The sequence below is a fragment of the Rattus norvegicus genome, chromosome 2 (genome assembly GCF_021556685.1).
Source record: "Rattus norvegicus strain SHRSP/BbbUtx chromosome 2, alternate assembly SHRSP_T2T, whole genome shotgun sequence".
Classification (NCBI taxonomy): domain Eukaryota; kingdom Metazoa; phylum Chordata; class Mammalia; order Rodentia; family Muridae; genus Rattus; species Rattus norvegicus.
The window spans coordinates 175,476,928-175,502,059 of record NC_141535.1 but is presented as its reverse complement, the minus strand read 5'-3'; the positions used below and the strand labels follow the sequence as shown (position 1 = coordinate 175,502,059).

Genomic DNA, 25,132 nt, shown 5'->3' with positions numbered 1-25,132 from the left:
ATAAACATAGGCCAATCGTAGGTATTAGCCCCGCCCTCTACGCAAGAAAGGCACGGCAAGCTAGCTAGAGAGAGCATGATGGGTGGGGGGACGCAAGCGCTTGCGCACTAGCGTGGCCGCTCCCGGCCGCGTGCGGGCAGAATGTCTGCGCAAGCGCCAAGGCACGGGCGGTTAGCTGGCTCGCTACAGCGCTTGAGTGCCCGCTAGAGGGTGGGTGCTGGGGTTGAGGCTTTGGATTAATGCTGTAGGTGAGATCATGAAGCTCTATTTTGTCCATCGGTTCTCGTCCGACCGTGAAGGCCAAGAAAGGCATAATAGTTCGCCACTTTTTATTCCAGCTTTAGCAGTAGGGAGGAGCACAGGAGCCGGAAATACCGGTAGTTGCCAGAAATATTGAGGCGGTGTAGAAGTGGAGGTTTTCCTATGAGGCGGGGCCGCAACGGCTCCCCCACCCCACCCCGGAGCATGCTGGGAGTTGTGGTTTATTCTAGACGCGCTGCTTTTCTTTAAAAGAAAAGAAAAGAAAAGAAAAATCTTGGTGTTTTAGATGTACCTATTTTTTTTTTTATTTTTATGTGTATGGTGGGTTTGCCTATGCGTATGTAGGTGCACCACTTGCGAGAGGAGATCAGGAGGGAGTCTGATCCTCTGGAACTGGAATTGATGATTGTGAACCACCTCGTGGGACCACGTGGGTGCTAGGAAGTGAACCCATGGCCTCTGTGGGACCATCTAGTGCTCTTAACTGTTGAGCTATCTCTCCTGTCCTAATGTTTTACGTCTTAGAAAAATTACTTTGAATCTTAAGGCAATAAGACGTAAAGGAGAAGCTCTTACATTTACCCCGAATATCCTAAGTCGTGTTTCTTGTAGAATTTTGAGCCTTTTCCCCCCACTGCATAGCCTGATCACTGGTTAGTGACCAAGGAAAGGGAGCTGTAGTTTTTTAAATTACCATATTATCTTACTAGAGTTCCAAGGCTGGCCCAAGACTCGTGTAGCCCAGGCGGGTCGCAAACTGGAGACAGCCCTCTTGCCAGATCACTCCATATAGGAAAAAACAAAAAACAAGGCTAGTAATTAAACATTTAGAAGACTTGAAGGGTCATGACATGTTTGTGGTAGATTTAAAGTTCGTATTTGGTTTGTTTTGTCTTCAGTGAAAAGGCACTAACAAATAACTCTGCCGAAGGGAATTGGAGAAAAATGGACTATTTCAGAGTAGTTGTTTGCCTGGTGTGGTAGCACACTCCTGTAATGAACTCCAGAGGCTAAGTCAAGAGGATAGCGATTTCAACCCCTTCAGTCGTCCCCTTTCCCCGCCCCCCATCAGTGAGCAGCCAGGAGGAAAGGCTCAGTGGGTTAAGAGGATATATTGCTCTTGCAGAGAACCTCAGCTCAGTCCCCTGAACTGATGTCCAGCTGCTCACAGCCACCTCTAACTCGAGGGAGATCTCCTCATACGTGAACATATACACATAATTAAAAATCAAAAGAATTAAATTTAAAAACAGACACCTCTATGAGATGGTATACACTGTTACACTTCTGCCTCCCAACATTAGAGCAGCTCTGGCCGGTTCGGATCTTCGGGGGAGTGCTCAGGAAACAAAGCCCTGTCGTGTGACCCTGTGACCCTGTTATTCTTCCTCAGGCACCACACCTGTTGCTGTTGAGATGGAGCAGCACACCAGTAATCCTACTAAGGAAGAAGGTGTGTCACGACCCCTGCGTCCCCTTCCTCAGAAGCCAGCCTTCCTGATTCACTCAGTGTTTGCAGAAATGGCTGGCTTTGCCCACCACTTGGTTACTTGGAAAGCAGTTGTGGGATTTCTTTGGGTAAAGGAGACAGGTTTAACTTTGCTGGCCATGGGACTCACTAGCCTCAAACTTGAGACAGCCCTCTTGCCAGAGCATCCACAGCCCAAGGATTATAGGTATGGCCTACTGCTAAGGGAGCTGGAAAAAAATGGATAGCTTTTCTTTTTCCTTTTCTTTCTTTCTTTCTTTCTTTTTTTTTTTTTAAATAGTTGTTATATAGACCAGTATGGCCTCAAATTTAAAATAGTCCTGCCACAGCCTGCCCATCTGCTGAGTTGACAGGCATGTACTACCTACCACATCTGACTTTGATGAGTTTTTTTTTTTTAAGATTTATTTATTTATTATATATGAGTACACTGTAGCTGTCTTCAGATACACCAGAAGAGGGCATCGGATCTCTTTACAGATGGTTGTGAGCCACCATGTGGTTGCTGGGAATTGAACTCATGACCTCTGGAAGAGCAGTCAGTGCTTTTAACTGCTGAACCATCTCTCCAGCCCCCCCCCCTTTTTTTTAATTCTTTTTTTTGGAGCTGGGGACCGAACCCAGGGCCTTGTGCTTGCTAGGCAAGTGCTCTACCACTGAGCTAAATCCCCAACCCCTGATGAGTTATTTTTCATTCAATTTCATTCAATGATGAGCATAGCATTGCTGTCTAGAGACCCTGGTTTAATTCTAGCACTGCCATGTGCCAATTGTGGAATCCTGACCAAATTTTATCAACATGGGATTCCTCAAGTACAATGCTGCTAATACTGCCTACTACCTAGGACCATTGTAAAAGATATGTCGGGGCACCGCAGAGGTGGCTCAGTGGTTAAAATCCTTGCTATGTATACATGAGGATCTGCATGTGGATCTTAACGTCATATAAAAAGCCAGATGTGGGGGCATATGTCTGTATCCCCAGTTCTTTTTTTTTTTTTTTTTGTTCTTTTTTTCGGAGCTGGGGACTGAACCCAGGGCCTTGCGCTTCCTAGGTAAGCGCTCTACCACTGAGCTAAATCCCCAACCCCAGGCTTGTTTTCTTTTATCACTTTGTTTTTTAGATTTATTATCCATACAAGACTCTGCATGCATATACGTCTGCAGGCCAGAAGAGGGCACCAGATCCCATTACAGATGGTTAGGACCCACCACATGGTTGCTGGGAATTGAACTCTAGAAGGGCAGCTAGTGCTCTTAACCTCTGAGCCATCTCTCTAGCCTCCTAGCCTTGTTTTAATACAAAAGGCTCTTCTTCATCAGTACCCTGTCTGAGGTAATTCCTCAGGACATTTTCCCCAGTTCCATTGTCACATAGGCACTTGGTGATCTTTTACCTGTATAAATGAATGAATTCATTTTTCTGTCCTTTTCCCCCTCGGTGCTAGGGATCAAGCCCAGGGTCTTACACAAGTTGGATAAATGCTCTAGCACTGAATCCCGAACCCTAGCCTTACTTGATCTTAACAAATATCATATTTATTTATTGTGCATACTCCCGAGCTAGTGAGGAAGTACATGTCACGTGTGTATATGCATGCCAGAGGTCAACTTGCTGGAGCTGGTTCTCTCCTGTCGGGTGGGTTTGCGGGTTGAACTCAAGTCCTCAGGCTTGGCTGCAATCGCTTTTACCCTCTGAGCCATCTTGCCAGTCCCTTTCGTTCCTTTCAAAGAAAGGACAAGTGTTGCAGGAACTTTCTCTCCTTTGAGACAGGATCTCATGCAGCTGGTCTTGTACTCCTTATTCTGAAGCATTGGCTTTGCTAGCCCCTTTCTTGACCATACCGAGGTTGCTTTCTCTTCCTCTTCCTTTCACAGCCTCATAGCCTTGAACTCACAGTGTAGCCAAGCATTCAAGGAACTCCAGATCCACTTTACCTGTGTGTTCTAGGGATCAAACCCATGTCATTGTGCATGGTGGGCAAACACCCAGGGAGCTGCATCCTGGCCTTTATCTCCACCCCTCTTGTCGTTTTTTATTTGTCTCATGGTTCCAGCTTTCCACCTGCCATTTTTGCTCTTCTGTCTTCTCCCTCACTGCTTTTCATCCTTCAGGTGCTAGAGGAGTTATTCAGAGGCCAAATATTCTCTTTCCTTTTCCTTCCTTCCTTCCTTCCTTCCTTCCTTCCTTCCTTCTTTTCTTTCGATATATGGAGCTAACTTTTTTCTTTCTTTCTTTTTTTTGGGGGGTGGATGGGCATAGGGGACAGGGATAGAGTGTACAAGACAGAATTTATCTGTGCAGTCCTGGCTGTCCTGGAACTCACAAAGACCCTCCTGCCTCTGCCTCCCAGGCACTGGGATTAAAGATGTGCACCACCGCTGCCAGTTTTTACTTTTGTAGCTTTCTACTCCTTTTTTGAGGCTGCTAGCAGCTTGTCCTGCCACCCAAACTTAGGCCACCTCTTGTTCTTGTCTCCCGTTTGATTTCCTACCTTCCCCTTAAAACCATTAGTATTTAAAGTGTGATTGTGGTTAGATGACAGAACCCCACCTCAAGCTGCATTGAGTACAAATGGGAATTTAGGGGCTTGTGCAGCTGGGTTCCGAGAGCTCCAGAGCTGGGGAGTACAGAGCATGTGGGTTGGGAGTGGGAATTCTGACTCTTAGAATCTGTCCATCTGCCTGTCTGTCCTCCTCTTCCCCTGAGGTTTCCCTTGCTTACACTCAGTTTTTATGCTATGTTGGGCAAATCTAGTAGCTTCCATTGGGCCCAGTACAGCAAACCAAAGAAAGAAAGGTTGGTTTTTTTGTTTGTTTGGTTTGTTTGTTGTTGTTGTTTTTTTTTTTTGCTTTTGCTTGTTTATTGAGACAGTCTTTATTTTTTTAAAGATTTATTTATTATATATGAGTATACTGCAGATGTCTTCAGACACACTGGAAGAGGGCATTGGATCTCATTACATATGGTTGTGAGCCACCATGTGGTTGCTGGAATTTGAACTGGACCTCTGGAAGAGCAGTCAGTGCTCTTAACCGCTGAGCCATCTCTCCAGCGGTATTGAGACAGTCTTAATATGTAGCACAGGTTAGCCTGGAACTTGGAGTCCTCTAGTCTAGTCTGCTTCCCAAGTGTTAGGATTATAGGTGGGCACACTATGGTGTTTAGCTAAGTGTTTAAGCATATCCTTGTTTGTTTGCTGATCCTGTGACTTGGCTGGCCCAGCCTACTTTGCCTGTGCTTCTCCAGCTGGCCATCACAGTTGCAGAGAGGGGGAAATGTCAGGATTGGCCTGTGCTGGGACAGGTACCTATTTGTAGTGGTGAAAAGCTTGAGTGCTGTCTCAGCAGTCCACCTGGGGTCTGGGGAAAGAATGATTTCCCAGAGGAGCAATTAATTTCTCAGTAGCTAAGGATAGACGTCTGTGTGTACCAGCTCCTCAAAATCGGGTTTACCTTCTGATTTGACTGTTTTGCCAAAAGTAACATAGTTATTAATTTCAGTACTGTATCTCTTTTAAAGCCAGGCGTGACTCATTCTTAGAATCCCTACACTTGGGAGGCATCTGGATTGTCCTAAATTCAAAGTTACCATGGGTTATATAAAAAGTACAAAGCTAGCCTCAGTTACGTAGCAAGACTCTGTCCCGGAAAAGGAAGAAGAAAAAAAAGAGAGAGAAAAAAAAACCCAAAACTTTCCCATGTGCAACTCATTATATTTAATATGCATAAAGAAAAGGACATTTAATGCTGTCTCACTTTGTAGCCTTGGTTGGCCTGGGCTTTGCTATGAGGATCACTGGGAGCTGGAGTTACAGGTGGTTGGGATGGGTGGTGGGTACCCAACTCTGGTCCTCTATAAGAGCAGCGTGCTCTCTTAACTGTTGAGTCATGTCTCCTGCTCTTGAAATACAAATTTTAAGTGTAAGCAACCAGTTCATATTCCCCTTTAGTCAGGGTCCTACAGTGCTCTCCTGGCCTAGAACTCACTATGTAGACCAGGCTGGGACACAGGCCAATTCTCAGTGGTGAGAAGGACTTGAGCGCTGTGGAGTGTTCACAGAGATCCATTGGCCTCTGCCTTCTGGGTGTTAGGAGTGAAGGGGTGCCCTGTTATCCCAGCTCAGTCCTACTTCCTGACCCTTGGAGGTGGAGGGGCTGCTATGCTAAGAGAAAGCTTAAGCATCTGGTTATGAAGAGAGGCTTCTGTGGCCCAACCTCACGCCAAAGATGATGGGCCTCCTCCCTTTCTCTTTCTTCTTTCCTCCTTTCCTAACCGGCAGTTTTCCAGGGTTTCTCGCCCTCCAGCCCTCTTCTCGCCCTGTTGCCAGTGTTCACATTATGTTATCCTTTCTCCTACTCTGCACCTTAAAAGATTTCCAGGTTTTCAGAGTCCAGGAAATGTACCCACACTAAACACTGTGCTCATTTTAATCCCTTCCCGCTTTTACACTCTTACCCTAAACCACACACTTGGCCTCAGCCGCATATGCTCACCCATAACCCCCATAGAAACCTTACTTTATCCAGGTTTTCCGACCCACCCGACTGTTTAAGTTGTCCAGAGAGAAGCTCATGTAACCCAGGCTGCTTGTGTAGCTGGGTTGAATTCTGGTCCACTTTCCTGCATCTAAGTGCTGGGATGGCAGATGCCACTATTGTGCCTAAAGTTATTGTTCCATCTGACTCAATTGTCTCCCTAAATTGAAAATGAGAGTTAAGAAATTATGTTGTGCATGTTTTTTGTGTATTTTTCAGTGTCTAGTACAGTAGTAAGCATGCAGTGCATATCAAGGAAGTATATTAGATTTTACTCCTGCCCCTCCTGGTTTCCCCTAACTCCCATTGGTTTCTGTTTTTTGTGTCTATCTTCCTGATACATAAGATACTTGAGTGGGGCCCTGGCATCTGCTTTCAGAGGCCAGTTGTCCTGATTTTGTTTGAAAGACAGTCTTATTTCTGCAGTCCCCCATTTGAGAGGCTGGGGCAAGAGGATCTTAGGTTCAAGGCCAGCCTGGGTTATTGACTGACTATGAAAAGAGGAGAAAGATCAAGAGAAATAGGGTAGGGGAAGGCAGGCTAACCCTTGTTAGAATGATTCTGATGTAGTCACCTGATTTTCAGCCAAAGAGGAAGATAACGTTGTGTGTCTTTGTCGAGCAAAACCCTCCCCCAGTTACATTAATCTTCAAGCAAATTCCCCGCCAGCTACTTTCTCGAACACCGAGACAACAATGCTGCCTTCAGGTAAGGCTGTGGGGAAAGATTCCCAAGCAGGCCTGGCCACTGTTTTCGGGCCGGGAGTCTAGAGGAGCTGATAGAGGGCTTGGCTGCTGTGCACAAGGCCCAGGGCCACACAAACAGGATACAGTGGCGTACACTTGGGATGTGGAGGCAGGAGGATCAGAAAGAGTTCAAGGTTATCTTCAACTATGTAGAGTGCTCAAGGCTATATCAGCCCCTGACTCCGTTCTTTTTCTTATTTTGCTGTTGTTGTGTTGAGTTATTCTATTGCCTGGAACTCTCTGGAGAACTCAGGCTTGCCTCCTGACTCATCCTTCCAAGGATTACTGACATACGGCATCATGCCTGGCTCTATCACATTTTCAGAGATTTAAGTGAATGTAAGTTCAAGAGCAGCCCAGTATACATATTGAATTCCAGGCCACCCAAGGGTACAGAGTGAGACCCTGTCTTACAAAGAAAACAAGTGTTGGGTGGTGGTGGTACAGGCCTTTAGTCCCAGAATTTAGGAGGCAGAGGCAGGTGAATTTCTGAGTCTAAGGCCAGCCTGGTCTACAAAGCAAGTTCCAGGATGGACAGGGCTAGACAGAGAAATCCTGTCTTGAAAAACAAAAACAAACAACAAAACAAACAAAACAGAACAACAAAAGAGCATTTATTGCTCTTGCAGTGGACCTGGGTTAGGTTTCCAGAACCCACAAGTGGCTCACAACCATCGGTAACTCCTGTGCCAGGAGATGCAAAGTCCTCTTCTGACCTCCTTGGCCATCAGACATGGACATGGAACACAGACAGATATACACGCAGGTAAAACAGTCAAACACAGAAAATGAAAAAAAAAATCTAAAAAACAAGTAAAAACAGGAACAATAACAAAACCAACAAAAAGCCTGGGAGGCAAACATGACACACACCTGTTAGGCCAGCACTGGGAGAGCAGCTTAAGCCGACATCGTCGTCAGAGCTGGAGAGGTGGCTCAGTGGTTAACAGCACTGGCTGTTGTTTGCAAAGTTCAGTTCCTAGACCCTACATGGCAGCTGATGACCACTTTGTAGCTCCGGTTCCAGAGGATCTAACACCCTCTTTTGGCCTCCACAGGCACTGTATGCACATGGCACACAGACATATATGTATGCAAAACACACATACCCATAAATAAATAAGTCTTTAAGAAACTGACCAAAACAAAGTTGTTTTCTTTTTTTTTTTAAATATTTATTTTATGTATTTGAGTACACGGTCGCTGTCTTCAGACACACCAGAAGAGGGCATTGGATTCCATTACAGATGGTTGTGAGCCACCATGTGGTTGCTGGAATTTGAACTCAGGACCTCTGGAAGAGCAGTCAGTGCTCTTAACTACTGAGCCATCTCTCCAGCCTGTGTATTTTTTTTTTTTTTTTTTAATATAGCTATTCTCATTTAGATTGAAGGCCAGCTTGAGCTATGTGGCTACTTGAGACTATCCCACCTCACCACCACCACCACCACCACCCCACACCCCCCCCAAAAAAAATTCAGCCTGAGAGATGAGTCAGTGGTTAAGAGCACTGGTTGCTCCTCCAGAGAACTGGGGTTCAATTCCCAGCACCCACATGGCAGCTCACAACTGACTGTAACTCCAGTTTCAGGGGATCTGATATCCTCACACAGACATACATGCAGGCAAAACACAGTGCACATAAAATAAAATAAAATAAAAGAACTTTAAAAATATATTTTTATGGGGTTGGGGATTTAGCTCAGTGGTAGAGCGCTTGTCTGGCCCTGGGTTCGGTCCCCAGCTCCGAAAAAAAGAACCTATATATATATGTATATATAATATATATACATATATATATATATATTTTAGTGTTGCCCACACCTCATGAGTGTTTGAACACCGAATGTCTGTGGAGGCCACAGGATGACATCAGATCCTGTATGTGAAGTTGCAGGTAGCCATGAGCCACCATCTGGGTTCTAGGAACCGAACCCTGGATCTCTGCAAGAGCAGCCAGTCCTTTTATCCACTGAACCATCTTTCCAGCCCTAAAGTTTATTGCTGTTGTTTTCTTTTTAAGACTCGGTCTCACTATGCAGCTCTGCCTGTCCAGGAGCGCCACTGTGTAGATCAGACTGACCTTGAATTCATAGAGACCCACCTGCCTCTGTCTCCTTCTGCTGGGAGGCATGTGCCACCATGCCCAACTTTTTGAATGTGTGTGTGTGTGTTTTTTTTTTTCTTTTTTCTTTTTTTTAGGAGCTGGGGACCAAACCCAGGGCCTTGCGCTTGCTAGGCAAGCACTCTACCACTGAGCTAAATCCCCAACCCCTTGAATGTATTTTGAATACTTATACACAGGGCTTCTCTAGAGCCAGAGATACTGAAGTAGATGAGACAGACTGGTGTGCCTTCCTGCAGGATACACTCCACCGAGCAGGGAACTTAGACATGACCTCTGACTGAGTATGCCAGATACTCAGAGAGGCATGACAGGGAGGGGTAAGCTGCAGTGACTGGTTTCAAAGCCTCTTTCCTTTGTCCCTTTGAACCTCCAACACTTCCTTCAGGAGCTGGTGAGAAGCCCAAGGAATGCCTAGGACTCCTCGAGTGCATGTCTGCCAATCTCCAGCTACAGACTCAGCTTGCCCAACGACAGATGGCTATTTTGGAAAACTTGCAGACATCCCTCTCACAGCTGGGTTCTGGGAGGGAGAGCAAGACCTGTTCTCTCCCGGGCTTATGTTGCAATCTGTTGTTAAATCACCTGCCCCAATTCCATAAATGAACTGTGGAACAAAGATTGGCGCTGAGTATGCTTTCTTTTCTCTCTGTTCAAGAGCTGTTGGTAGAATCCGGGCGTTAGATTCTGGGTGTGTGTGCTCAGGAATTGGACCCGCTGCCCTCTGCACGTTAAACATATGCCATGCCACTGAGTAACACTCCAAGTCCCAAGGATGTATATTCTATACATGGTTAGTTTACACATTTGTAACAGGTGGGGGATAAACACCATGTATATTACTGTTCTCAAGAGGAACAGAACCAATAGGGGATATATATATATATATATATATATATATATATATATATATGAATTTATTAAGCCATTTCACACTGGAATAGTGACATCAGCTGCTTCACACCCTAGAGGCTGCAAACCTAAAGGATGCTCACTCCTTGAGGCTGGGTGACTTGACACCTGGAAGGTTCCTAGGGATATGCCGGTCCTTAGTGACAGTTGCCTGGAGATGCTGGTCCTTAGTTATGGCAGCATGGAGATGCTGGTTGTAATGTCAGTGAAGGAATCGGCAGCAGTGGTGGCGGCGGTGGCGGCAGCAGCAGCAGCAAGAGAAATCAACTCCTTTCAAGAGAAAAGGCCAAGCAACCAAAGGTTGAACAATCTTCCTCTTGCTGTGCCCTTTTTGAATCTGGAGTGCTACCAGAAGCTCCATGCATATTTGGGGTGGGACTTCCACATCTGTTAAAGTAATAAGGACTATTTCTCAGGTGAGGCTCCCTACTCAAGTGATTCTAATTTGTGGCAGGTTGATATTAAAACTGACCATCACAGAGAGAAGAGACAGCTCGCAGTTTGTGTCTTCTATCAAGACAGGTGAGACAGATAACTCATTGCCAAACTGAGGTATTCCAAGGGGAGCATAGAGGTTGAGGGGCACATTGGATAGTACTAGGGTACAACTAGACAAATCTTTTTTTTTTTTCTTCGGAGCTGGGGACCGAATCCAGGGCCTTGTGCTCCCTAGGCAAGGGCTTTACCGCTGAGCTAAATCCCCAACCCCACAACTAGACAAATCTTGATCATGTGAAGAGACTAGCTTTAAGATGCTGTGTGAAGACAAGGAACAATGGACGGAATAGACAAGTAGTTCCTTGGCAGAGAGTTTGGACAAAAACCTAGAAGTAAGAAATAAATCATGGGGCTGGAGAGATGTCTCAGTGATCCTGAGTTCAAATCCTAGCAACCACATGGTGGCTCACAGCCATCTGTAATGAGATCTCATGCCCTCTTCTGGTGTGTCCGAAGACAGCTACAGTGTACTGACATATAATAAATAAATAAATCTTTTTTAAAAATTAAAAGAAATCATGGCCAGGCAGTGGTATCACATGCTTTTAATCCCAGCACTTAGGAGGCAAAGGCAGGCAAATCTTTGTGTGTTTTGGAGGCCAGCCTGGTCTACAGAACAAGTTCCAGCAGGCAGAGCTGTTACACACACACACACACACACACACACACACACACACACACAAACACACACACAAAACAAAAAATATCATTAGAGATACAGTCATCAAGGAAGACCTAATGGGTGGGGATGGGGGTCTGGAGACACGCCTCATCAGCTAGAGCACTGATTGCTTGTACTAGGAGTCGCAGTCCTAGGTTCTAATCCCAGCACTCAGATGGTGGCTCACAACTGTCTGTAACTCCAATTCCAATTCCAGGGAATCCGATTCCCTCTTCCAGACTCTGCAGGCACCCCTTGTGCATGTGGTGCACAGACATGCAGGCAGGCAAAACACCAAGTCACATAAAACAAAATTAAAAAAATTTAAATCGTCTTTTTATTTTGATAGTCTCACATAGGGCAGGCTTGCCTTGGACTTGCTCTGTAACGGAAGCTGCCCTGGACTCCTGAAGTCTTGGCCTTCACCTCCCAGGTGCACAGACAACAGGCGCACGCCCCTTAAACCTTCCTCTTTCTTCCTCTTTCAGATTTGTTTCATGTGTATGGATGCTTTGCCTGCACATACATGTGTACTGCATGTGAGCCTGGTGCCTACAGAGGGCAGAAGAAGGAGTCAGTTCCCCTGAACTTGGAGTTACAGATGGTTGTCACAGGGCCAGCATGTGGGTGCTGGGAACCGATCCCAGATTATTTGTAAGAGTAACGAGGCCGTTCCTTGACTTCCACAGGCTTCAGCAGCTCCTTTCTGTCTAGAGAGGTAAGATGTGCCAGGCTCATATCGTGTTACCTCCAGGCTTCCTGGGTGTCAGGGCTGTAGAGGTTTTTTTTAAAAGATTTATTCATTTGTTATATATAAGTACACTGTAGCTGTCTTCAGATACACCAGAAGAGGGCATTGGATCTCTTTACAGATGGTTGTGAGCCACCATGTGGTTGCTGGGAATTGAACTCAGGACCACTGAGCCATCTCTCCAGCCCCTGCTGTAGAGGTTTTTGATATTGCTAAGTTGATGACTGTTTCAAGACCCTTTCAAGGTCTAAGGTCACCACCTCCACCTGTTGAAAAGACTATGCTTTCCCTATTGCATTGCCTTTGCAGTGTTATTATTATTTGATCTTTTTGTTTTACAGTCCAGTCATTATTCCCCTCCCAGTCCACCCTCGACTGTTCCTCATCTGTACCTCCTGTACCTCCTCCCTGTCTCCAAGAGGATGTTCCCACCCCACCCCCACCCACCTTTGCTTTTTAAAATGTTTTGTTGTGTTTTTTGGTTTTGCTTTGCTTTGCTTTCAATACGGGGTTTACAGAGTGAGCTCCAGGACAGCCAGGATGACACAGAGAAGCCCTGTCTTGAAAAACAAGCAAACAGGGCTGGAGAGATGGCTCAGCGGTTGAGAGCCCCGACTGCTCTTCCAGAGGTCCTGAGTTCAAATCCCAGCAACCACATGGTGGCTCACAACCATCTGTGATGAAATCTGATGCCCTCTTCTGGTGTGTCTGAGGATAGCAACAGTGTACTCATATAAGTAAAATAAATCTTTAAAAAAAATAAAAAAAAGAAAGAAAAAAAGAAAAACAAAAAAACAAGTGTGAGCCAGCTTTGCTTGGCTTCTTCACCTGCTTGTTTGTCTGTTTGGAGATAAGGTCTCCCTGTGTAGCTCTGGGTGGCCTGGGACTCACAGAGATCTTGTCTCTGTCTCCTGACTTCTGCGATTAAAGGCATGTACTGCCATGCCTGGCTGAATCTCCTCACTTTTAAAGACCCTTGTAATTATATTGGGCCCGCTCATAATCTTTCTTTATTAAGTCAGTTAGATAGCCACCTTAATTCCATATTTAACTTTAATTCCCCTTTGCTAGGTGATTTTTTTTTAAATTGGCAGGAGCTAGTTATATACTCTGAGACCTAGAATGAGGACATCTTTGAGGAGAAGGTTTTTCTAAATACCATGGATGGTGGACTATACACTATACAACATGCTTGTCTATGCTGCCACTTTCTGCAAGGATTACAGATGTGTGCTGCCACACCCAGCTTATGAATTTATGTGGTTCGGGATCAAACCCAGGGTCTCATGCATGTTAAGCTAGCAGTCTGCCAACTAAGCTCCAGCCCAGCTTTTTACTTTGTGCTTTTATTCCTTACTTAATAACTTAGTAATGCTTTCGACCTGCACACTAAGCTTCACCACCTTCAATTGCAATCCCAGGTAGTTGACTGCATAGCGTGACAGTGTGGTAGAGTATATACCTCGCTCCTGATTGACTCACATTTATATATCATTTCCAGGTGTTTATAGGTTCAAGACACACCTTTAGTCATAGCACTCTGGGGGCACTCAGCATGCAGAGGCAGGAGGGTCTCTGTGAGTTTGAGTCCAGCCTGGTCAACACAGAGAGTTCTAGGGCAGCCAGAGCTATATAGTAAGACCCTCTGTTAAAAAAACAAAACAACAAAATGAAAAACCCAGCAAAACCAAAAACAATGACAAGAAAGAAGGAAGGAATGGAGGGAGGGAGGGAGGGAGGGAGGGAGGGAGGTAGAGAGAGAGAGAGAGAGATCGCTCAGGGTCACAAAGAAAAAGATGACTAGATCACTGCTCCTACTCAAGTTCCAACAAGACTGAAATTTAACTTTTGATCGAGGGCATGAGCTGGGGCTGGAGAGATGGCTCAGAGGTTAAGCACAGGCTGCTCTTCCAGAGGGCCTGGTTTCTATTCCCAGCACACACATGGCAGTTCACTCTGAAACTCCAGTTTTATAAAACCCAACCCTTCTGCTGGCCTTCAAGGGCAACAAACACAAATGGTGCACACACACACACACATGCACACAAGGAGGAAGCAAAACATACACATAAAAAAAGAACTCAAGGGGGTTGGACATTTAGCTCAGTGGTAGAGCGCTTGCCTAGAAAGGCCCTGGGTTCAGTCCCCAGCTCCGAAAAAAAGAAAAGGAAAAAAAAAAAAAAGAACTCAAAAAATGTAATTGCATAGGAGTTTTATAACATTTGGGTAAAAGGTGGAAGAGATAAAAAAGACTTGAATGTTTAGTGATTTTTATATTTACTCTTACTATTTTTATTTTTGGTTTGAGACAGAGCCTTGCTGTATAACCTAGGACTCACAGCTATCTTCCTGCCTCCCGAATGCTGGGACTACAGGCCTGCACCTTTGCTCCCAGCCTACTGTTACTGTTTTTATTAGCCTAACATCAACAAAAGAATTTCAACTCTCCTTACCACCTGGAATCCCATAGGTTCCCACTCTAAACAGATACCTTCAAATACCATTTCAGGTCCATGAATATCAGTGTTAGCTCCGCTTTGATGCACTCAAACTCAGAGGCCTGTGTTTCTGTCCTTTCCTGCTGTCCTTCAGAAAGAATGAGCTCACCCTGGAGGTGGGTCAGGACAATGTGTCAGGAATACTCCATGGTACAGCAGGATTTTCCTGGGCACAGCTGCTTTACTTGAGCCTGGTGCCCAAGGAGGCCAGAAGAGGGCACTAGATCCTCCTGCAACTGGAGTTACGGACAGTTGTAATCTATCACGTTGGCATTGGGACCCAACCTAGGTAGGTCCTCTGGAAGAGTCACCAGTGCTCTTAACACTGAGCCTTCTAACTCCTCAGTGCATTCCTTATATCAGACTCAGGAGGCGACACCAGAGCTCCGTGGTGTGTCTTTCTGCTATGAAGCAGTTCTTCTCCAGAACATACCAGCTGAGTCCTGCAGATGCCCCCATGTGCCTCCAGCACGTTGTGACCAGAGTAAGTGTCTTTTTGGGTTTCCTTCTTATTACTCCAGATTTTTTTCTTACGATTTATTTTTATTATTTTTAGTTATATATAGGTGTGTGTATGTGTGTATCCATGTAAGTACAGGTGTTCAAGGAGACCAGATGTATCACATCCCCTGGAGCTAGAGTTAAAGATGGTTATGAGCTGTTCAGTGTGGGTGCTGAGAACTGAGTCTTTGTTCCTAGGAAGAGTTGCAAGTGTTAACCACTGAGCCATCTTTCCAGCCCTTACTCTAGATTCGTTTTTTCTTTTGCTTTTTGTTTGTTTGTTTTTGAGACAGAGTTTCTCTATGTAGCTCCGGCTGGCTTAGAACTTACTACGTACACTAGGCTGGCCTCAAATTCACAGAGAACTGACTGTCTTGCCTCCTAAGTATTGTGATAAAAGGCATATATGACTCCAGATTTTTTTTTTCTTTTCTTTTTTTCAGAGCTGAGGAACGACCGAACCCAGGGCCTTGCGCTTGCTAGACAAACTCTCTACCACTGAACTAAATCCCCAACCCCTGCCTCCAGATTTTTTTTTTTTAGATATTATTTATTTATTTTATGTTATGAGTACACTGTAGGTGTCTTCGGATGCACCAGAAGAGGGCATCAGATCTCATTACAGATGGTTGTGAGCCACCATGTGGTTGCTGGGAATTGAACTCAGGATCTCTGGAAGAGCAGTCAGTGCTCTTAACCACTGAGCCATCTCTCCAGCCCCCTGCCTCCAGATTTTTATAGAAAAAAAAATAATACCATAACCAAACACAATCGTCCCTTTACAATACTAAAAAAAAATAGTTAAGACATGTGTCCAGAACCAGCATCACGAAGGGTTCTAAGTAATGAAGTTTGAGTGAGAGGGTTAGGGAGAAAACCAGAGAAAATGAAGATAAGACAAAAGCAAAAGCAATGGCTGGACCAGGAGTCATGCATAAGCTGATGACTGATGCCAAGGACCTTTATTAAGAAAGATGGCATCTTATATACTATATGGCAGGGAGAGGAGATGGCCAAGGTCAGTAGAGAGCTGAGTCGGACAGTGTTGGCAAAGAGAAGACAGAATACCTCAGACACCGCTGCCTACGGACTGACAGCCACTGCCCAGGTGGAAGAGTCGGGCCCCGAAGCCATTTACCTTGACTCTTTTGAGGCACTAGGATCAGTCAGATGAGATCAGACTGGCCAAGTTCGTTCCCTGACGAGGACACAGAACTAAAGTTCCCTTCATCCCTTCACCAGGGCCTCTGGAGAAATCTTGGCTCAGACTGGCTCCCTACAGATACGATCCCTGGCGAGGCCACTTGTGAGCCCTGCCCTTTTGCTGGTTAGGAAATCTCAGCCAAATATGTACCTTCTGAACTGGGGGAACATATAGTTCCCAGTAAGATTTGGGGTCTTGTTCTCACCAACCAATGTAACTGGAATTCACAGGTACATACGGCTGCTGATTCCCAGGCTGGGGCCTTGTTTGCAGGGTCAGGAAACTTAAGTCCTGCCAACTAAAGTAATACTGGGCCTTCTGGTTCCTAATTCATTTTCTCTTTCGGTTCATATTTATTTCCCCTGAGATGTATTTTACATAATTGGGACAAATGAAATCTTAATTTAAAGCTAAGCCTTGAGAAAAAAGTTAATTTGGTCAACAGCTAAGAAAAATGTTTAAAAAACAAAGCAAAACAGGAGCGAGGAGATGGTTCAGCAGTTAAGAGAATTGGCTGCTCTCAGAGGACCTGGGCTTGGTTCCCAGCACCTACCTGGCTTCAGTCTGTAACTTCAGTTCCAGAGGATCTTATGCCCTCTTCCAGCCTGCATGATTACTGCATCCCTTTGGTGCTCATACAGATATCCAGACAAACACTTATTACTCTAGTTAGCTTTCTGCTGTGATAAACAACATGGAGGGAGAAAGGGTTTACTCAGAGGTTAGTCTATCAATCACCAAAGCCAAGGCAGGCACTGAAGCAGAGAGAGTGCAGTTTACTGCCTAGCTCCTCCTGGCTTACTCAGTTCCCATTCTTATTCAGCTCTGGCCCACCAGCCCAGAGCTGGTACTGCTCACAGTGGGCTGGCCCCTCCCACGTCAATTAACCATCAAGAAAATGCCCCATAACCACCCCTGCCCTGGGAAACCCAAAGCCAAAAAGACCACAGGACAAAACTGCTAACAAAGGGAAAAGAAGGCCAAAAGGAAAGCAGGCTGAAGGAAATTTGAGAAGATCTGCCTACAGAAAACAGCCAGAGAATGAGAGTCCATCCTCTGAAGCAGGAGAGAAGCTGTGTCTAACCATACCCGACTGATGGTGCGCCCTGCCCCTTGAATTCCAGAGGAGTGTTTTTATCAACTGTCTTGTATTGCAAGTGTTTTTAGTAGTTATAGAGACATTTTTAGAAAGGGAGAAAATCCCATTTCACCCCCACTCTGTTCTTTTAATGTAAAATATTAAGGGTGAAATGGACCAGGTATGGCGGCGCTCACCTTTAATCCCAGCACTCAGGAAGCAGAGGCAGGTGGATCTTAGTTCGAGGCCAGCCTGGTCTACAGAGCAAATTCCAGGACAGGTAGGGCTATGACTCAGGAAAAAATAAAAAAGTGAAATGACTGTTTATTTTTGGTACCATCAGCAGGATACTGAATCAGGAGAGGCTGTGACTGTCAGTAGATGTTACACAGAGGGGCCTAGTTTTATATCCGATGAAAATCTAAAGATTTATTTATTTTATTTTGTATATGAGTACACTGTAGCTGTCTCCAGACACACCAGAAGAGGGCATCAGATCTCATTACAGATGGTTATGAGCCACCATGTGGTTGCTGGGATTTGAACTCAGGACCTCTGGAAGAGCAGTCGGTGCTCTTAACCACTGAGCCATCCGATGAAAATCTAAAGCATGCTAAATGACGATTTAGAGTCCAGTCGTGCATCTGTGTCTGGAATATTTTAAGTTACCTTTGCTCTCATGTCTCTAATTTCCAACAAATTCACTACAACCCTGACCTGTCAGGATTCACCATGGTTCTTTTTTGCTAACATTTTCGGTAATGTGGGCTGAAAGATGGAAATTGAGTATGTGAGTAACCGGATGCAGCTGAAATCAGGGATCTGTGGTGGTACAGCTTCTGAGTGCTTGACAATGTGACATGAGGTCCAGCTGAGGGAACCCTGTCCTCAAGTCCACCCGACTGGAAGAACGTTGAAACAGCAGGTGGGACGTGTGATCCGAGTTTGGTACATGTGTTAAGAATTATGCAGGGCTGGAGAGGTGGCTCAGCGGTTAAGAGCACTGACTGCTCTTCCAGAGGTCCTGAGTTCAATTCCCAGCAACCACATGGTGGCTCACAACCACCTGTAAAGAGATCTGATGCCCTCTTCTGGTGTGGCTGAAGACAGCTACAGTGTACTTACATATAATAAATAAATAAATCTAAAAAAAAAAAAGAATTATGTATGTGTGGAGGTGTCTGTGTACTTATCTTTAACCAATAAAGCTGAGCTGGGAAAGAGGGAAAAAGAAAGAGAAGAAAATGCCCCGTTGTATGGGCATGTCTAGTTCTGTGTCAGCTTGACACAAGCTAGAGTCATCAGAGAAGGGAAACTCAGTCGAGAGACTGTCTCAATAAGATTAGACAGTAGGCAACCTGTGGAACATTTTCTTAATTATTGATGTAAGGGCCCAGCCCATTGCTGGTGCTGCCATCTCTGGGCTGATAGTCCTGGGTTCTATAAGAAAGCAGGCTGAGCAAGCCACGGGAAACAAACCGGTGAGCAGCATCCCTCTGTGGCCTCTGCATCAGCTCCTGCCTGCAGGTTCCTGTCCTGCTTGTATTCCTGCCCTCACAGATTTGATAATGAACTGTTCTATGGAACTGAGAGTGAAATAAACCCTTTCCTCTCCAAGTTGCCTTTGGTCATGATGTTTCATCTCAGACCCTAACTAATACGCCTATAAATGTCCCCATAGGCCAATCAGGTAGAGGTAATTTCTCAGTTTAGATTCCCTCTTCCCACTCATGTCTAGGCTTGTGTCAAGCTGCAAAAACTAAGCAGCACAATGATACACATAAAATAAAACAAATCTTAAAAATATCACCAATCACTGGCAATTTAACTTCCAGAATTATCCCCAGCTAGATCTACTTTGTGGGACAAAGCAGATGGCTAGGCACGATGACACACACCTTTAATCCTAGTTCCTGGAAGACAGCTAGATGGGTGAGTTCAAGACCAGCCTGGTCTACAAAGAGATGTCCAGGTCAGCAAGAGCTACACAGTGAGACTGTTTAAAATGCAGTCAGATGCACCCTCTGTCTACACTGTTCTTCCAGACTGGTGTCACTGATCTTATAAACCTGGAGGCAAAAAACAACAGAGACAGAGGAGATAAAAGGACATTTGACATCTTGGCCCTCGACCTAAGGTTGGGGTCAAGGACCAGGAAACACGAAGACACCTCAAAAAGGCTCCTGTAGTTCTTACAAGTCACCTGTCCTCTCCATGATAGGCCACGGAGACCCCAGAGGTTAGATATTAAACAGTCTACCTTGTGCAAATGTACAAAGAAGGTCAGCGCAAGAAATTATCTTCAGTGTTTCCAAGGGGCATCAGTAAGAACCTTACCTCTCCCAGCAGACAGCTGGGAGAAGAAAGACTAAAGGGCCTAGGGACCTTTTAAGTCATCCCTCAGGACCCTTGGCTAACCTTAACAGTAAACAAGGAGATAGCTACTTTTTCTAGCAAGATGGACCAGCACATTAAGGCACTTGCCACCAAAGTGATGACCTGAGTTTGGTCCCTGGAACCAGTATGGTGGAAGGAAAGAACCAACTCCTACTTACTACCAGCTGTCCCTGGAACTCCATAGCATACTGTTCCAGACCCAGCAAGCAGCCGAACTTGGCAACCTTGGCCACATGGTTTTAGAGTCAAGAACAGAAGAAAGGGGTTATGGAATTTCCTTTGATAGCTAAGGAAAGTCACTGAGGGTAGGTGTGTGGCAGGGGTGTCCCTTCATGGAGGCCTAGAAAGGTAAAGGTTGTATGAAGCTATGAAGGTGAAGCCTGGATTGCCACGGAGACTGCAAGAGGCTAAAGATGCCATTGGATACCTGCCAAGAAAATCTAGATCTGGAACCAGCCCAGGAGAGAGAACTGTGTTGCAGTTAGAGCTGAAAAGAGTTGGAGATCTGAAGAGCATTTTGACATCAGTATGGAAATTCAGAGTTTGGAATTTGCCCAGCTGGGTTTTGGTCTTATTTTAGTCTTATGCTCCCTTCCCTACGTTTTGAGAGTGTAATGTAAATTCTGTAACATTATATATTGGAAGTATGTTATCTGTTTTGTTATTTTGATTTTACAGGGGATTAAAGTTAAGAGAGTCCATGAATCTCAGGGGAGACTTTGTTTTAAATTTATTTATTTTATGTTTGTGAGTACACTGTAGCTGTCTTCAGACACACCAGAAGAGGGCATCAGATCTCATTACACATGGTTGTGAGCCACCAGGTGGTTGTTGGGAATTGAACTCAGGACCTCTGGAAGAGCAGTCAGTGCTTTTAACTGCTGAACCATCTCTCCAGCCCTCAGAAGAGACTTCGAACGTTGGACTTTCAAACAGTGTTGAGACTATGATAGACTATGGGGAAATGCATTTTACATTATGTTATAGTTACAAGCCTATAGGGAATAAGGAGTGGAATGTGGTAGTTTGAATAGGTATGGCCCCATAGGCTCATGTGTTTGGGTGCTTGGCTCATAGGGAGTGGCACTGTTAGGAGGCGTGGACTTGTTGGAGTAGGTGGGGCCTTGTTTGAGAAGTGGTAACTGTGGAGGCTGGCTTTGAAATCTTATATATGCTCAAGCAGGTACACAGCCTCTTCCTGCTGCCTGTGGATCAAGATGTAGAACTCTGCTCCTCCAGCACCATGTCTGTCTGCAGGCCGCCATTCTTCCCATCATGACGACAATGGACTGAACCTCTGAAAACTTTAAACCAGTCCCAATTAAATGTTTTCTTTTATAAGAGTTGCCTTAGGGGCTGGGGATTTAGCTCAGTGGTAGAGCGCTTACCTAGGAAGCGCAAGGCCCTGGGTTCGGTCCCCAGCTCCGAAAAAAAGAACCCCCCCCCCAAAAAATAAGAGTTGCCTTGGTCATGTTGTCTCCTCACTGCAATGAAACTCTAAGACGGGAAGTATTTGTTGTGTCCCACAGTATGAAGACAGAGCAGCAAGTCAGGATGGCAGGAGCTGGGGGCAGTTGGTAACATTGAATTTATAGTTGCTACGATAAACCACTAAAACTGGGGAGGGGGAAGGATATGACCAAATATGTTCTGTAAAATAATAAAAATAAAAGAAAAACAGACACATGACCAAGGCAGCTGATGAAAGTGTTTAATTGGACTTAGTATTCTAGAGTCTGTGGTGGCAGAGTAAAGGCACGGTGGCGGGAACAGCTGAGAGCTCACATCTCAAACCACAGGCAGGAGGCAGACAGAGCTAACTGGGGCTGGCGTGAGTCTGCTGAAACCTCAAAGCCCACTTCCAGTAATCCTTCTCCTCCAACAAGGCCACGCCACCTAACCCTTCCCAAACAGTTCCTCTGTGGGGACAAAGTATTCAAGCATATGAGCCTGTGGAGGACCTTCTCATTCCAAATACCACATCCCACTCTTCGGCCCCCACAGGCCTGTAGCAATATCATTGTGCAGAATTTGTTTAGTCCAACTTCAAAAGTTGTTAGGGTGACTTTTTTTTTATACTTTGTATGAAGGTGTGTCTCTGTGTTTTTGATGGTCCTGTACCAGTAGAGGATTGTGGTGGTGTCATTTCTATGGCCAATCACTGGGTTTTCTCTTTGCCACTGCTCTTCCTTCCTCACCTGCCCAAAGGCAGTCTAGAGATGTATCAGGTGTTGTCTCACTGCTGATTGGTTCTAATAAAGATCTGATGACCAATAGCTAGGACAGGAAGTGGAGGGAAGACCTTCTGAGCAGAGGAGTGATGCAGGGGAAGAAATCAGATGTGGGAGATTAGAGATCAGAAAGGAAGGGGACAAATGGATCACAGCTGAGCAGGAGGCACAGAGATAGCCATGTGGTGGGTCCAAGAAAGTCCTGCTATATCTGACGCCCAACATAGAGTATAAAATCCACTAGATCCAGGCATTAGGCCAAATGTTCTAGATACAGGGACCAGACAAGAGTACCCAGGCACAGAAGTGGGAGTTAGAACACAGTTTCCTAGCGACTGCATACTGCTCTGTGAGGTCCAGCTGGCCAGTCTTGCGAACCCGTGAGCAGTGGTGGCAGAGACAATGAAGAAGTCAAAAGGCAGCTGTGGTGGCAGGGACTGCCAGTGGTGTCCGTGGGCAAGTGGTACCTGTGAGCAGCCAGTGCAGCCAACAGGTGGGTGTTGGGGCTCATGGCGTTTGGAAGTGTAGCCCTATGGTGGGCTCCTCTTCCCAGAGATGAGGTGGGGAGGTGGGGGGTGGTTAGTAGTTACATGGTGCCAGCCGCAGGCAGTAAAAGCTGAGGCCCAGAAGTTCTGAACAAAGCAGGAAGCTAAAAACCTCTGAACCAGTATTGTGTCATGGAGAGGGTCACCCAGAGGACAGTTTAGAGAAACCTAGATACATGATAAATATATGTTTGAAAGCTATAAAAGAAATATTAAATAGAAATGTCTTTTTTTTTTTTTTTTTTGGAGCTGGGAACCAAACCCAGGGCCTTGTGCTTGCTAAGCAAACGTTCTACCACTGAGCCAAATCCCCAACCCTAGAAATGTCTTACAAGCGTGTTTAACACTAAAAAAGGAAGAGAAACTGAATATAGACAGTTAAATAAAAAACATATTAAGTTTGAAAATAATGAATTCTCCAAGGGAAGGAAAAAGAAAATAGGTAAAAATGTTTTGTATATGTGCATAGACACTAAAGAAAGGAAAGAGTATAGACAATCATAAAAAGAAATACTGTTTGAATATAATAAAGTGAAATCTTCAAAGGAAGGATAATGGAAGAGAAATAAATAAAAATGTTTTGTAAATGTGCATAGAAAGTGAGGTCTCTGAAGGAAGGAGTCAGCAAGATTAAAAAGAGAATATTTGGGGGAGGGGAGATGGGATAGGGAGTTTATGGACAGAAAACCAGGAAAGGAGATAACATTTGAAATGTAAATTTTAAAAAAATCCAATAAAAGAAAAGAAAATATTTTCTGTGTTAAAAAATGAAAAACACAACGGAAGAGGGCTCTTTGACCCCATTGTTTCGTTTTAGTTGTCATCAGGGAATTAATTACGGTATGTTGATGATGATTACAGGTTTCAGTTTTTTTTTTTTCCTTTGGAGCTGGGGACCGAACCCAGGGCCTTGTACTTGCTAGGCAAGCGCTCTACCACTGAGCTAAATCCCCAACCTGAGCACAGGTTTCTGTGCCTTCTCTAAGATCAGAATTAGGCAGACTTAGATAAGGAGAGAACTAAGTGGTGGAATACTAAATTACAAGCAGTAAAAATAGAGAAGGAAAAGGTTCTTCCCAATAGAAAAAAGAAATTGATGGCACCTGGAACTCGGAGATCTCTGGATGCAATATGCCCTGAGCTCGGTCTGTTAAGGGCCTGCGCATATGCAGAGAGGCAACACCCGAATCCCATGAACGGCGGACAGAGCTTTGCCGCTGCACCCGGAGATAACACAGCTGGTTTGGAATGTGCAATTTTCTTGTTTCTTTGCCTGATTATTATTTGAATGTCTTTGTTTGTTTTTCCCTAATAGCAGAATAACTCAATATTAAAAGTCCCTTCATGGGAGGGTTTTTTTTTCTCTCCTAGTAGTGAGAATAACTCATTATCAATGGTCCCTTCTTGGGAGAAAAAATTTTGGGTGAGCTAAACTTCTAGAACAAAACCAAACAAAATCAAGGCAAAGAATACTAAGCCAAGGCTGTTTACCTTTCCAAAGGTATTAGTCATTCATTATGTGGATGATATCTTACCGACTGATTCTGATGCAGATACCTTAGAAAAAATGCTTGATGAAATAGAGAATTTTGCCTTGTTGGGGATTACAAATTGCTCCTGAAAAAATATAAAGAGAAGATTCTCTTTTTTTTTTAAAGATTTATTTATTCATTTATTATATATGAGTACACTGTAGCTGTCTTCAGATACACCAGAAGAGGGCATCGAATCTCTTTACAGATGGTTGTGAGCCACCATGTGGTTGCTGGGAATTGAACTCAGGACCTCGGGAAGAGCAGTCGGGTGCTCTTAACCGCTGAGCCATCTCTCCAGCCCGAGAAGATTCTCTTAATTATATAGGATATAAAATAGGCTTACTGAAAATTTATTGCTGAATTAAATCATCCTATATACTTTAAGGATGTGTTAGCCTCAGAATGGAAGTCAGGAAATGTGTTAGGGAAGAGGGTATGTTTACATTTCTATAGGAAAGAAAAGTTGGGGATTCCTTCAAAGGTAGTAAAGATTAGATTGGGCCATGGGAGACCTCCTGAATAGCTTGGCTGCTGACATGGAGGAAGAGGCCAGAAGAACAGGAGATGCTACCACCCGCATGGAACAGTACAGGAGACTGGCTGGGGCACGGCTGCCTCAGCAGTAGACGGCGAGACCCCGGCGACCCTGCCTTTGTGGCTTATTACAGGCCATCCCGTCATGTGGCCTAGCTAGAGATTTACACTGCAGTTGGCTATGTAGTGCAAGTGGACTTACAAAAACTGACAGATGCCTTTCTTACCCGCTCAAACTTAGAGCAGAGAATCATCACTAGATGTTTCATGCACGCCATTAGCACATTCTACGCATGTGCTAATGTACAAATGCCCCTACGATATTATAATAGTACATATTACCTTCAAAAGTCTGTGTGGTTTTCAGAGCAGAAGGACCAGACACCCATGAAAGCAAAGCAAGTAGCCTGGGGGATCCAGTCTCACACACTGCCTCAGCTGCTGTTTCCTCAAAAATTGTATCCAGAATGGCTTCAAAGTGGCTAGCCCCAAATGGTCCAGCCTCATAGACTGCTTCAGCCAGGACTTGAGTTTAGCAGAGTATGGACAGTGAGTGAAACAGCCAGATCTCCCAGGACTTGGCCAATGTCTCAACTTTCTTAGTGTCCCCAAAAGATGACTTCACCT

At 44.9% G+C, this 25,132-nt stretch overlaps 1 protein-coding gene across 5 annotated transcripts; it reads left to right on the top strand.

Moving 5' to 3' along the window:
* Nucleotides 1–138: 138 nt before the first annotated feature.
* On the top strand, nucleotides 139–9,781 carry Tsacc (TSSK6 activating co-chaperone). Of its 5 annotated transcripts, none has more exons than NR_199601.1 (4): nucleotides 139–248; nucleotides 1,655–1,937; nucleotides 6,875–6,997; nucleotides 9,549–9,781. NR_199601.1 is itself a non-coding variant. In NM_001439558.1 (4 exons), the coding sequence occupies exons 2-4, from the start codon at nucleotides 1,678–1,680 to the stop codon at nucleotides 9,764–9,766; spliced, it is 378 nt and encodes a 125-aa protein (NP_001426487.1). In that variant the 5' UTR covers nucleotides 139–210; nucleotides 1,655–1,677; the 3' UTR covers nucleotides 9,767–9,781. The 5 variants fall into 5 exon arrangements, 4 of the variants coding, with proteins under 4 accessions (NP_001426487.1, NP_001426486.1, NP_001102026.1 ...); NM_001439558.1 differs by having other exon boundaries at nucleotides 139–210; nucleotides 1,655–1,714; NM_001439557.1 differs by having other exon boundaries at nucleotides 1,655–1,714.
* The last annotated feature ends 15,351 nt before the right edge of the window (nucleotides 9,782–25,132 follow it).

Coding starts and splice junctions, on each gene's coding strand:
- Tsacc (NM_001439558.1), top strand. CDS start 1,678: ATGGAGCAGCACACCAGTAATCCTACTAAGGAAGAAG. Junction 1,715..6,874: donor TAATCCTACTAAGGAAGAAG/GTGTGTCACGAC, acceptor CCTGATTTTCAG/CCAAAGAGGAAGATAACGTT. Junction 6,998..9,548: donor GACAACAATGCTGCCTTCAG/GTAAGGCTGTGG, acceptor CACTTCCTTCAG/GAGCTGGTGAGAAGCCCAAG.